Genomic DNA, 15,344 nt, shown 5'->3' on the forward strand with positions numbered 1-15,344 from the left:
ATCTGAGTGTCAGACGTATCTCTCTCGCAGACTTTCATAAGATAGTCGCCTACATGTATCATGAAAGTGTCGATGAAGTAGAGAGTGTCATCATGCTGCTAAGTATGCCACATGGATTTCTGCACGTCAAAAGTGACCGTGTCATCATGAACTCGAAGAGTCAATTTGCCATCGGAAACGTCGATGAGAGCGTGTGCGGTGGCTAAGAAAGGACGGTCGAGGATGAGTGGAACGTTTGAGTCCTCATCCATATCGAGAATGACAAAATCGTCCGGAAATATGAATTTGTCCACCTGCACCAACATGTTCTCCATAATGTCCCATGGGAACTTCACAGATCGGTCTGTCAGCTGGATACTTATTCGGGTGGGAAGCAGCTCTTCCCATTAAGTTTTGCAAACACAGAATAGGGCATGAGGTTAATGCTTGTACCGAGGTCGGCCAAAGCATTGCTAACATGAAGATTACCAATCAAGCAAGGAATGGTAAAGCTGCCTGGATCTGTCATCTTCCTAGGAAGCTTGTTCTATATGGTGACAGAACACTCCTCACTAAGAGTAACAGTCGAAAGCTACTCAAGTTTCTTTTTATTAGTGAGCAAATCTTTAAGAAACTTGGCGTGTTTTGGCATGTTCGCGAGAGCTTCAATAAACGAAATGTTCACTTGGAGCTTCTTAAGCATGTCGAGAAACCTAGAGTACTGCTCTGAATCATTCTTTTTCACCAAACGACCGGGATATGGCGGTTTTGGCTTATAGACGCGCACCGGTTCCTGCTCAACTTGTTTCTCCTTCTCAACTGACGCACCGTCTGACTGTAAGGTACTTGCTGGGCCTCGCCTCTGGTTCACCTTATCAGGCGGTGTCTCTAACTCCAGCTCCTCATCAACTTCCTCCTTCTCACTTGGTGTACCTCTAACAACACCTCACCTTATCAACCATCATTCAAACATCTTGAACATCATTTCACCCAGGTTGGCGTCTCTATTGTTGTGGTAGAAAGGTACATTGTAATATTAATTTTATTCACTTCTAACCTATTTAATCGATGTTGGTCCCCTAATTTCTAACTAATTGACGTTATACTAAAGTGTGATAAGTTGTGGGATTCTTATTTGGCTTGATCCTTTGATGTGTCAAAGAGCTACTTTAATCATACCCGGAATTTTGAACAAAATTAATGCACATGAAAAAAAAATGCAAGAACATAGGCTAAGATGAATTCAGGTCTTGAAGCTAGTGGAAGAAAATTGGCAATTAAGAACAAAAGGCTAAAATCATGTTATGCGTTTCATGGTTGTTTTTCATCTTCTATCATGTATTTTAAAGACCTTTTAATTGTAATATGTAATGTCTCTTCTAGTTTGCTTATGTATCCAAAAATAGTCCAAGTATCTGGTCGCAATAATTAAAAAAAAGGTACTAAAGTTGCGTATGAAACATTTGTTAATTTTCAAACCCGACGTTTTAAATTTTCCGATTTGTTTATATATATATATATTAATCACAACTGATTTTCACCCCAGCCCGTCACAATACACGACCAAAGTCGTCGTTACAATATTTGTTTGAAATCAAGCATTCATTCAAATTCATGGCCAATTTGATTAGTTTTATGTTTTGATTACCTTTGTTATGAGTCCAATTACCGCCTCACCATAATACTATGTGCTTTGGCCGGGACGTACTACCATCGCCTCACGGATTTGCTTTTGGTTGCACAGGTGGAGACTTCCCATGAGGGCACCCATCCTGATACTACTTCCACCTGAGCACACTGTGGAATTCATCTCTCTTCCACTACCATTAAGTGTCCAAAACGTGTTATGATGGGGAAGGGATCCACCTCTTTATAAAGAAGGCTTAGTTCTCCTTACTAACCGATGTGGGATGTCACAGTCTATTCACATACATTGATCATTTCCTCTTATGTTACAATTACAAATTTATGAATTCATTCAAATTTTTTAAGACTTTTTAGCTCAAGTTAATTCTTTGACCAACTTAATCAAGTGAGCCATCGTTGGCTCACTTTAACCTATAAAATGAGTTCATTTCTATTCCTCTTACTTGCTACATCCAAAATTACGAAAATTCTTTGTTCTTGAGTTCTCTTTGGTGTTCTTGCTTAAGTTTGACTCCAAAAAGTCAAACCTCTCCAAGTTTCAAGTTGTCTATCTCATCTTGTGTTCACTCCTCGGGTTACTCGTGTATCTTTCCTGTATGTTTACGTTAATTAAGACATAATACCGGGGTGAAAATATTTAACAACGGTGTTCATCCAACAAAAATAAACTCAACTCGCTTATACTTATTTTGGATAAAGTATTCTATGCCATTTTCTGCTTTCATTCTCAGAAGCTTTAGAGACAAAGCAAGTGCCACCTCTAGAAACAACATCTTTTATCCTTAATTCATACAAGTTGCCATTTATTGGTGCCATCATCATAATCATTTCTGGTGGAAGCACAAACCCAGGTTTCAGAATGAAACAATGAGATTCGTCAAAACCAACTTTATAACCTTTATCACACATTTGAAAGATGCTTAAAATGTTATATTGGAGACCTTCGACATGAAATACATTATCAAAAGAAACTTTTTCATTTGTAAGAATGCATTTTCCCATAATTTTCCCTCCATTCTCATCACTTCTAAAAGCAACTGGGCCTTCAAACTTTTCTTCATAATTAACCAGTGATCTTTTATCACAGGTTATGCGCTAGAACATCCATTATCCATATATCATACATCATTGACTTCTGTGGATTGTTCCTGCATAGTTGAGAAACAAAGGAATTAATTAAGGGATGAATCACAAGCCATGCTAGCTTGCAAATCATCAGCAACAATATCAGTATTGCAATTGGTTTTGGATCTACATAAACAAGTTCACAAGACTCATCAGTCTCATAACCAGATTCAAATAAGTTTCCAAAATTGGGAATTATGCTTGTGCATTCTTCAATCACAGTCTCTCTTTTGATGATTACTTTTGGAGCTTTAACATTTAGCTTCCACAAGACCGTTGCCATGAGAATCGGTCGTAGGTTACCATACTGAGTTGTCGGTGAAATCACTGTCATGCGATCACTCGCCGACCACTACGACATGATGTTATTATAATGATGGGCCTCTCCGAATGAGGTAAAAAAACACATAAACAAATAACAAATAGAAAGTAGTCATTCAATTGTTACATAACACAAATATTAACAGTTTTCATTTGAGAATATAATACAATGTGTAAATTGATAGTTGGTAAGCATAAGTCCCTGAAAGTTTGAAAACAAGTAAAATAGGGGAGTGATTACTCACCTTAACGGATGAACAAAGACCAATGGATGATGTGAGAAAGTTTAACCCTTCGGAATATACCGTCAAGGATTCCTAGTTATATAATATAATATTATGAGTTATTTGTAAATGATATAACACGTATAACGAAATAAGGTTTCGATGTGATTTGAGTTGTGCTTGTGATTAAAATGTTTATTGATTGATTTCTAGCGTTACTATTATTACGAAATTATTATTCACCATTTATTTAATTGATTATTAACTTTAGTATTTATAAAATACCACTAATATACAAATTGTCAATGAAACATGAGATATAATACACTTATATAAATGTTTATTTAAATAAAACAATTATATTAAAAAAATATAACTTGTAATGTATTAAATAAATTAATACAAACGTTATAATATATATTTATACTATATTAATATACATGTAAGAAGGACGATTTGGTAATTTCATCAAAAACTCTTAATTTTAAGAGGTACAACTTGTTAATGCTAATGTACAATATAATGAAGTGTGTATTATACATGCTCCGGTATCACGAAACCTAAAAAAGTTTGACATCCCGCCCATTTGTACTTGTACTTCCTTCTTCTCTCATCTAAGCATTTTTAGATCCAGACAACAACAATCTACCTCTTTCTCTCAAGTGGCCGGAGAACTGATAGCAGTCGACTAGATTTGTTGCTTCTGGTAAGTAATTACTCCTATGGAATCATTTTCAAGTTTCGTGATTTGTTTAGTCTTGCGGTGGTGTCGCATAGATAACCATCAAATTGCATTATAAATCTCTAATCTGCTCGATTCTCAGATACTAAATCAATTTCTTTTCTAGGGTTTGTGTTTGTTCGGAATTAGAATGAATACTTTTAAACTACTCTCTTAGCTCTGTTAAAACAAGTTCACATGCATTTGAAGCCACTGCTTATTTATGTGTGTTTAATGCAAACATGTTAGTTAACAGATACATGTAATTCCATAAAAATATCACCTCTACCTTTAGTTTGGGTTTGAAGTTGTGCTTGTTCGTTTATCAAATTTTTTCTTGAAAACAGATGAGTATTACATGACACTGACGAGTCATGTAAGTAGTTTAATTAATATGTATGCTAAATTACTAATGCCAATATATTTCATTTATTAAACATGACAAATTGCTCAAGCGGTAATGTTGCATTTTTTTATGTTTCTACAGATACACTAAAACACAAATTATCCAGCTCTAAAGATGCTTCAATATGCAGAAAAGAAGACCCCTTTGATTTTGTTTCAGTTTGTTGGGTAAAATGTTATTATTATATTTGATTTTGTCTTTTTCTTTAATAGTGAACCTTAATAGAGCAACATTTAACTATATACGATTGTATGAGTATTTTAAACTTTTTTGCATATGGTGCTTTTGCTGGAGCTACTGCAGAAGTTTTAGCCAAATCTGCTTTATATCCACTTGCAGTAATAAAACTCGACTTTAAACCGGTAAAATGTTGGTTTTAACTCATTTAAAATAAGTTTTGTAGAGCAATGTTTCTCACTGTTTTCTAAAAATATTTAAAAAATAGTCCAGTTTTCTCAATTTTGTGTTTTCTTATTTTTATTTTGGAACAAGGGTTTCCAACCAATTGTTGATCTTGTAGGCGATCAAGCTTTGGTCGGGGTGAATTTTATATGCATTTTTTAATTAATACGGAGTTTACTGGTCTTGTATATTTTTTGATAATATTTACAGTGCAGTAGATCTATTACTTTATTGGATTTGGGCTATTCTGTCTCGAGGCGTTACTAAGCGTGAGGATTATTCAGGTTCATATAAGTATTTATGTGGGAGGCTAAACTTTGACTTGTGAGCTGTATGTAGCAAGTATACATGTATCTCCTAAGGAGTGGTCAAGCGGCAGATATGAAGAGTCAGTTTGGTCGGTGAGGCATTACGAGCGTGCACAAACACGAGTCGGGTTATGGTGATTTTCTGCTGACATTATGATAGAGTTTGCAATCGAATTATAACTGATATGTGTCAAAATGAGTCCGTTTTTTTGTATTGACAACAATTGATTGGATTGTTTCACCTAAACGACCAATATTCACAACAGGAAACTTTTATGTGGGTCCATAGGGGTTGGATTGGGTTAGTTTAAAACACTTTTCATATATTAGTCAGCAAGTCGGGTGGGTTAGGTAACTGGTAAATATGGGTTCGTATCAACAAAGTAACTTTTGATTTGCTTGAATTCGGTCAACCTATTGTTACATTTGAAATAGTTATCAAGAAAAGAAAGGAAACCAACTGTAAAGAGGAAGCATTCATAATAAGTTAATGAATTTTTAGGTTAGATGTTGGCTATATGAGAATTATTATAATAATGGTGTGTTAAAATTGAATTTTGTAGGTTCAGTGATGGAAGATGGATCAAACTGGAGCGTGGGGCAAAGCAAGATCGTTTTGATTGGGGTGTGCTTTGTTAAGGAGAAACAAGATATCGGTGTTGGACAGCATTAGCGGAAGATGGATCAGGTCCAGATTGCATTGTTGTTATTATTATTATTATTTTGCATCTAAGCTTAGTTTTAATTTTATTAATTTGGAAAATAATAAACATAATTTTGTGTCTAAGTGAACTTTTTATTTTTTATACGAGCCGATCCGGAACGGTTTGTAAGCGAGCCAAGCCGGATTGGATGACTAAGCTAAACCATCTCGGTTTGTAAGCAAACGGAGCTGACTCGGTTTGTAAGAAGGCAAAATAAGCTCGGTTGATTAGCTCAAAGTTCAATAAACTTATACTACATTCTAACGGGCCTAGATATTTCAAAAGAATATATAAAAGGTTGCAAATGAACAAACGTAAAATAATGAATATGAGCGTAAGGGAATGTTCACGGAAATAAATGAATGAACTAGACACGGTTCAGGGAATTTTGAAACCGAACTGAAACAAAACGACCGAACCGAAAACCAAAAAAAGCATAAATAAAAAATTAAAAACCTTTAACCGAAGAGAAACATAAAACCAAAAAAAATCAAAACTAAACCGAAACGAAATTAAAATCTGAAACTAACTATGTTGAAACTAAACAAACACGAAACAACCAAAACCAAAAACTGAATAAACTAAAACCGAACAAAAATTAAACTAAAAGATGGTAACAGAAACTGAAACTAAAAACCCAATAAACTGAAAACTGAAACAAACCCAACAACTAAAAATATTAAACCCAAAAAAAAAAGAACAGAAATCAAAAATAGAAAATCTTTTAACCAAAGGAACAAAAAACCGAAATAAAATCGAAACTGAACAGAAACGAAACTAAAACCTGAAACCAAACTGAATCCAAAAACTGAATATGTTGAAACCGAACTGAAATATAACAACCGAACCAAAAACCAAAAATCAAAAATTGTAACAAACTGGAGCCAAATCAAATCCAAAAACCGAATATATTGTAACCGAACTGATACGAAACAACCAAAATCGAACCAGAACAAAAACCGATTAATGGTGATCATTTTCTCCAAGGTAAGAAACCTTCTTTTGGTTCCTCACATAACTGGTGAATGTGTAAGCTTCAAATCTTTTAATTAAAAAAGAAACACTTTGAACTTGGAGGGTACTCAAATGTGTATTAAGAATGCGTAGACCTCTTAAATCTTTTTTTTAAACCAAAGTCATTATTGTAGCATAGAGTTTTTTATCTTCCGACTTATATTTAAATATTTGCAGTACAAAAGTGGGAAGTCGGATTACTTGAAGAAAGGATGAAAGGTGATTAACTAAAAATACACTAGCGATATACGAGAAAGTGCCCTTAAAAAGTTGTGTGTTTTCCAATAAGTGGAGTATAAGAAAATGTTTATGAGAACAGTTTTCCTTTTTGGTAAAATAAATGGTTGTTCACTTCATTTAGAATGTTGCTTTGATTCTTGATGTATCCACCATCTAATGAGTTTTATTTATATAGTTTATTTACAGTTAAGGTTGTTGTTGTCATTAGTATTGTTTTTTAGGATTATCATTAGCATGTTTAGTCCATCTTGCATCGCCCTAAAACTACCATCTCTTGAAGGCATTGGGTTGAAGTTAAAACTAAAAACAGTTGAGAGTCATATTTTTACTCAAATTGAGAGGTGAAACGGGTTTTTGGATTTGAAGTGAATAAATGGTAATCATGGTTTAATCGGGATCTTTTCAACCATTAACAATTAGTTTTTTATATAGTCAATTTGGGTTGTATTTAACCACATTGTAGTATTGTAAGACGCTTTTGGATTCCGCCTCATCGCGCGGGTTTCCACTAGTAATTATCATATATATCTTGGAACCTTTAACGAAAATCTAGTGATATAAATATAGTTAATACGTTTAAATACGTTTGTTTATATTTTTTTGTTTAAAGAATAATGCATATATATAATTTATATATATATATATAAAGTAAATATAAGTAAATTTATAAAGGCGTTCAATGACGAGAAAACACCAATAATGGTGTCGGGTTTTAATAAAATAATGATGATTTATTATTTATTAAGATATACTTATAATACATATATATATATATACATACATATATACTAAAACTTGTAACGAGATTTAATTGACAAGAAACGTAACTGAATGATGTCGATTTAATAAAATATTGTTTATGTTATATTTAAAACTAATTATATTGGTTTTTAATAATTAAAACCTAAACAAAACAAATTGTCCAAAAAGAATAAGGCCGAAGGTCGAACGCGCGCCCCAGCCGGCTCACCATGATTACACTACATGCACCAGCCAACTGGGCTGGTGCTTAACTAAGATAAGGAATGAAAACAATTAGTTATAACACAAAAATCAGATCAACCCAATTCAAACCAAAACCATAGAATCGGGTTTTGTAATTTGCTCATTGCTATGATCCAACTGAGTTGGTGTTAATGCTTAATGAACAAGAACGATTCAAAACCACAACTGAATTACCACAAAAGATCATGATATAATGGTGAACGGCCGACGTCTTCCTTGCGGCCTGAACTGAAATTGTTAGGGAGCTAGACAACGTCGTTTACTGCAATTGGGTTAGGGTTATTGGTTGCAAGGTTGAAAGGGTATTGCAGGAGCGTTTAATTGAGTTTTGATTACCTCTATCTCGTATATTTCGAATCCCCTATGACCGTTTGGTTATTTCTAAACTAAAACAAGTTGTGATCTTATTCCTAAATTGAAAATGCGGTGTAGGTCGCATTAAACGTAGAACTAATTTGTAATGATCAATTCCAAGATTAAAGCGAGAATTATGGCACACAATACAAAACCAATCACGGATTTGGTAAAAGGGTTGGTTATAATATAAATGAAAGTTGTATATAAATGAAAGTTATTTTGATCAAATAAACAAATATAATAAACAATAGTAATAAAATATTATTTACTCGTTAAGCGTGTTGTTTTGTTGATTAAAAATTACCCGAAAATGAAACGGGTCGGGTATTAGACATAAACAAATTAATCAAAAAACCCGAGTTGTTACAAAAGAATGGTTCTGGTATGATTCTTTCTTAGCATGAATCTGTGTGATGATCATAAACATCGCATATTCTGCACCAAACATTTCCTTTTTGTTCGTTTAAAGAGTTTCCTCTCTTGAATCTTTAACCTGGTCTAGGAGGATCTACACCAATGGTCTTTTGATGAGTGATTGGTTTTCCAAAGTCTATGGAATAGGGTAGAAAAACATTTATCTTCTCAATACTCTTTTCATCTGATCCCTAAACAAACTTGACCCTTTCTAACTTTCCTTTTCTCTCATTTAATTCCTTTTCTTTTATTCGGTTCACATATTTTCTTAAATAGTATTCAAGATCACCTATGTCAAAGATTTCATGATTTGAGAAAACTGAGTAAATAGGTGGGTACTCAGGTTCTCTTCTTACTTCTGCTTCTTAACTTTTCATTGTGGTGCTTTCTTTCTTCTAAGGGCTTCTTAATGCCTGAGCAACAACATTTTTCTTTTTTCCTTGAGATCCCCCACATATGTCAAATGGCTTGTGGTCTCTTCTCATCTGTTCATGAACTTTCTTCATTCTTGGTGAAATTTTGGGTAATATTGGAATCTTTTCCTTTGAATTCATTCTTTTCTTTTCTACACCCTTGATACTTCCACAACTTGAACATTTATCACTTGATATACTTGAGCTATCTTCAAATGACTCACTTGATGCACAAATTTTATCTTTACCAAATTCTTCAATTTTACTTCCTTTTGTTTCCACGGTCTTTAACACAAATTATCCTTCTTCATTGATTGTTCCAAATACGAATTATTTCACTCATTTCCTTCAACAAATTATTCTTTATCTTTGAAAACCTTATTGAACTTTTCCAAATGTGCCTCTCTTTTCTCCTTGTCCACTTTCTATAAACAATTGTCATTAAAAGGTGGTGGAACAAGTTTATATTTATCTTCTTTAATCTTCATCACTTTTCCACAAATGTTACTAGTTGAAACAAGGTTCTTTAGAAAATCAATTTCAACTTGAAGTTGAGTGTTCTTGATCTTTTCATCTAAGTACATTTCTTTCAAACCTTCTATTTATGTGGTTTATCTTGATTGAGTTTCATAACTATCCTAACAGTCTTGTTCTAGACTTTTGATTTGGTTTTCATACATTATTTCACTCATTTCGTAAGCATTGATTATGCTTTCTTTCTTAAACATTCAGCTTGCAACTTACCAACTTCCTTTCTTAAAGAATTAGTCAAATCAAGTAAATCTGAAGTTGAGTAGTTGGAATGTACCTAAGACATTGAAGGTTTAACTTGATCATTGATATAGCCATAAATGCAACATTTTCTTTTTCAATCTCTTTAGCATGATTGCTCTAGTCAAACAAACCATCTTGTGGTTGTTGAGCTACATCAACATTACCTTGATTTTTTGGTAGAGTTGCATTGTTTCTGTTCTGGTTTGCAGGTACCTGAGGAGGGTTTTGTTGGTTTCTTTGATTAGGTTGTTGTTGGGGAATTATTTGATGTTGGTTCTGTTGTGGTTGAAAATTGTTGTTGTAAAACTGACTCTCTTTTTGATTTTGACCTTGATTTTGATATTGAAACTGATTTCTTTGCATGTTGTTGTTGTTTTTCTAAAATTGTCATGGTTGATTGCATTCTCTTGCAAAGTGACCAGGTTGTTGACAGTTGTAACAAATTTCCTTGGATTTATCAAATACAATCATGTCATTTGGACCAGAGAATGTAGACCTTCCGGTCCTTTTGTACAAAATTTTACTTCTCACAGCTAACATGGATATTCTGTATGCTAAGAAAGTCAAATCAGCCGTAATTCACCATTCTTATAAATTTGACCTAATATTTCCTCAAATAGGCACACATGACACCTTCTAGAAACCCTAATGATTTCTAAAACACATTCAAACGTATTCAAAATTATTACAAATGTAAACAGGTCTTCAAGTAAGCTTTTGTCTTTATCGAGCATACCTTGTAATCCATAAGTGTGATGGAATAGTTTCCCAAGCAAGCTTTTACTTTTAATATTTTCCTTATAAAATATTCTTCAAGCAAACTTCAATCTTCATGATATAATCAAACTTTGCTCGAGAATATCCTACAAGCAAACTTAATCTTCTTGATCTCTTCAACCTTTTGTTAATAACTTAATCTAGTAAACTAAGTGTGTTGGGGGTATTGTAGCTTGCTCGAGGTTGAACCTTGCTCATTGAAGTCCTTAGTGTAATTTCTTTAACTTCCTACAAGCAGGGCCGTCCTCGAGAGCTCGATGGTTTTCATGGGCCTCGCACGAGTTATAAAAATGGGCCCTCAAAAAAATTAACATGTATATATATATATATATATATATATATATATATATATATATATATATATCAAAACAAAGCAACAAGTCGTTAAATGTAATAACGATGAACAAAAAAATAAAATTTTAGCCAAATGATATGTATTTAAAGGGTTACTTAATTACATGAATCTGGAGGCTCTCCTAGCATTTTTGTGAGCAAAGGTCTCGATCAACTCGTTATGATCCATACTCTCTAGCATCATGTTCTCAATAGCTATCAATTCCAATCCATTAAGTTTTTCTTAGGACATTGTAGATCGTAAGTAGGACTTTAACAACTTCAATTTTGAAAAACTTCATTCCGCGGATGCGACCGTCACCGGAATCGCCAACAAGACTCTATATGCAACTAATGCATTAGGATAATGATAAGCCTTTTTAAGAAATTTTAACGCATAAATAAAGGTGATAATTTCATCAGATAGATATGTGTTCATCAACTTCAACTCCATATAAAGTTCCTTAGCATCAATATCGGATGCTTCTCCATACTTCAATGCATCTTGAAGAATAATACAACACGACATAAGATCTTTGTCTTCTAGTTCCTTCAACTTTTTAGGAAACAAAAAACCAAAAAGTTTTTCGTACTCGTTGTATTGTTCAAATCTTGACTCTAGAGAAGAAATCGCTTGATCGACAACAACTAAAAAGTAATTGACTTTGAAATCCTCTTCAGCTGAAAATAAAACTTTTTTGTTCTCTTGAAGTCTCGTTAAATTGTTTTTTCCTAAGAATCGGCCGCCTTTGAGGGAATCCAGGATCAACACCCATTTCAATAGAAATTCCCTTAGCTACTTCAATTGCCTCAGATAACCCCACTTCTCTATATTCCTTAAAGAAGTTGATCAAATTTTTCACTTCTTTAATAGCCTCATCAAGAACCATTTCTTTAGATTGCAGCTTTTTGCTCACCACATTAATTGTGTTTAGTATTTGATACCAAATGACAATTGATACCAAAAACCCAAAATCACCAATTTCTTTTGTTGCTAGTGTGTCGGCTTCACTATGAGTTTTAATATCACCATCTTTTTCCGCAAGGCTTCTCTTATATCTAAAAGTTGGGATCTAATAGCCTTAACACTATCAACACGGCTTTCCCAACGACTAGCGGACATCAATTTAGGAGTCAATCCTTTAATATTTTCTTTCAATATTTTCCACCTATTAGTAGAATTGGCAAGATATTATAAATTCATTGTATAAGTCAAAAAAACCTCTAGCTTTAGTGCAAGTAGTAGCCATGTTAGATAGTGCAAGATTAAGACTATGGCAACCGCGTGGAGTGTAAAAAGCTCTAGGATTTATATCTAGAAATCTCCTTTGAACTCCTTGATGTTTTCCTCTCATGTTTGATCCATTGTCATAACCTTGTCTGCGCATATCATTAATATCAAGACCAAGAGACTTTAGTTCCTCATGTGTAATATCAGATATTCCCTTACCGGTGGTATCATCAACAATCAAAAAACCTAAAAAATATTCCTCGATTGTAACAAAATTAGAGTTGAAATTGACATATCTCACTATTAAAGAGATCTGTTCTTGGTGACTCGTATCTGGGGTGCAATCAAGTAAGATGGAGTAATACTTTGCTTGTTTTATCTTCTTCTGATTTCGGAATTAAATTGTTGAGCTAGTAACAAGATTAACTCATTTTGGATACTGTGGCCAAGATAACGCACGTGAATTTCATCGCTTGTGATACGCCGCACGTGTTCTTTCATAACCGGATCAAACTCTTCCACCATCTCAACCAATCCCAAAAAAATTCCATTATCTTCTTGATATAACTTCTCATTTGTCCCACGAAATGCCAAAGTTTTTTTACCAAGAAATTTCACGAATGCAATAATTCTCGAAAGGACTTGTTTCCAATAATCACGTTCTTTCTTAAATTGCTCGTATGCCACTTTATCAATTGTTTCATTAACTTTCAACCTTTGACACATTTCAAACCAACTAGCCATATTCTTCAAATGCTCTAAGCTAACTTCATGTTCTTTAAGGCTAGTGGTAACATGTTGCCAATCCCTATAACCTTCACTATCCAATAGACCTTTCGAAAGCCCATTTCTTAATAGCTTACAAAAAAACAAAAGACTTTGTCAAGCTCTTTGAATACACTAACCATTCTCTATCACAATTCTCCTTATTCGATAAAGTTCTAGTATAAAAAATGGCATGAAATCGTCTTCCAAATTTATCCTTGGGACCCTTATCAATGGTCAAATCTCGTTTTGGACTTTTATCTACCAAAACATTTATCATGTTAGGATTAAGTCCATCCAATTTCTAAATTCAAATATATCAATTTGATCCTCTTCATATTTTTCAACATTAGCAACAACATCATCTTTTCAATATTAGTACCAATATCATCTTGTTCAACATTAGCACCACCAACATCTTCTTCAACATTAGCTTCATCAACATTATCATTAACATTAGCTTCATCAACATTAGCATCGGCGTTAGATTCATCAACTTTAGAACCTTGAGATTGTTTTGGTGAATACTTAAACAATACCCGGCTTGAGACTTTCTTATGGCTTCATCTATTTTTATTTTTTTACGTTTTTGATAACCGGATAAGTGTTTAGTGGCCATGACTTATGAAAAATGTACAAAATTGTAAAACTAAAATTTCAAATAATCAAACATTTAATTATTCTGTGCCATCCAACAATTTAGACACGGATGTTAAATTTAGCTTCACTAATACACCATTTAATATATCTTTCTCAGTTATAATTTTTTTCAATTCCCTTTAAAGTTATATACAGCTAAAGTATACTAATTCCACAATTCTCAATATATATTTATAATGATTATCTCCATATGACCAAATATACTGCTAGCCTTATATATTCAGTTGTCGAGCACTCTAGATTAAATTAAGAAATCACATAGTTGCTTTAATTTCAACTAAGAAAAAAATTTTCATATTCAGATTCAAAACCAAATTTGAAATTAAAGATTAATTTGTCAAATAATCAAAAGATTCAGACCTGGTTTAATTCCGACTCGTCTTCTTGTTCGTTCGTGAATTATTGGAATAATCAAAATTCTGATTTCAGAAACCCTACAGATCGATCGATCTTCTTCTGTTCGTTGTTCATTCTCTGGTGCTGCTGCATATTATTATTTTCATATTTTGGATTTTTTTAGATTTTGGGCTACTGGCCATACTATTAAAGGTTGAAAAAATATTGGGCCCTCTTGGGTTTGGGCCCTGTGCGGCTGCCTAGCCTGAACAAGCCCAAATCTGGCCCTGCCTACAAGTGTGCTTGAGATCATCATTATTGAAACCTTGCTCGACCCACCAAATTACTTGGTTATGGTCAAGGGTTTGCTCTGAAACAAACCTTGCTCGACCGAAGAACAACCTTGCTTGATGAAGTGTAGTTTGCTCGAACTAAACACTTCAAAAAATTCTAGAAGATAACCTTGCTCTATAAGATACCTTGCTTGAATAAGTATTAGGCTTGCTCGAAGTGCCTAATTTGCTCGTATTCCATACTTAGAATGTTTCTTATGGAGGTTGAGAAAATTCCAATCTTCCATGATCATTTTTGATCCCAACAGCAAACAAGGATGAAAACAATTTCTTGTTCTTGTCATTATCAGTCATGACCAAATATGTGGTCCTTATCTCATTCACAATGGCAACAAAATTCCGCAACACATAACTTAGTCTTCCCCCGGCTTATACTTGAATATGTCTATCTGTTTTTTCAGTCTATCCTTCTTGATTTCTTTGAGCTCAACATTCCCTTCAAACATATTAATCCCATTACAAACCCAATTTCATCATAGCCATTGACTTCTCATCCCTTCTCATTAAAGCTCTCTCACCCGGTTGATAAGGTGTTTCAGGAGTAATTTGCATCTCTTTCAAAGTCCCTTGACTAGTTGATTGCCAAGCTTCAAAGCCATTATAGCAAACTGCTTTAAACATCACTTTCTAATTTATGAAGTTTGACTAACCAACCAATCTTGGAATTTTGTTAGTTGAAACCTTTTAATCAATTCCCATTTTTCTTTTATTTTAGATTTTAATAAAAACTTTAACAATATTTTGTCTTTTCGAAATTTTTCGACTGAAAACTAGGTTTAGCCTTACTTGATTAAGAGTAGCAAATATTAAAGAAAACAGTAAAGTTAACAAAAAC

The 15,344-nt window shown here is 33.5% G+C and overlaps 1 protein-coding gene across 1 annotated transcript; it reads right to left on the bottom strand.

The window, feature by feature from the left end:
- Window positions 1-11,462: 11,462 nt before the first annotated feature.
- LOC143582989 (uncharacterized) lies at window positions 11,463-15,130 on the bottom strand. Its single transcript, XM_077065422.1, has 7 exons — window positions 14,974-15,130; window positions 13,543-13,665; window positions 13,301-13,421; window positions 12,836-13,215; window positions 12,387-12,641; window positions 11,859-12,197; window positions 11,463-11,812 (listed from the first exon to the last, which is right to left on the bottom strand). Exons 1-7 carry the CDS (start codon window positions 15,128-15,130, stop codon window positions 11,463-11,465), a joined length of 1,725 nt encoding a protein of 574 aa, XP_076921537.1.
- Window positions 15,131-15,344: the final 214 nt, after the last annotated feature.

Source organism: Bidens hawaiensis, unplaced genomic scaffold (genome assembly GCF_021521415.1).
Source record: "Bidens hawaiensis isolate Kalapana, Puna unplaced genomic scaffold, B.hawaiensis_p1.1 tig00032097_1, whole genome shotgun sequence".
Classification (NCBI taxonomy): domain Eukaryota; kingdom Viridiplantae; phylum Streptophyta; class Magnoliopsida; order Asterales; family Asteraceae; genus Bidens; species Bidens hawaiensis.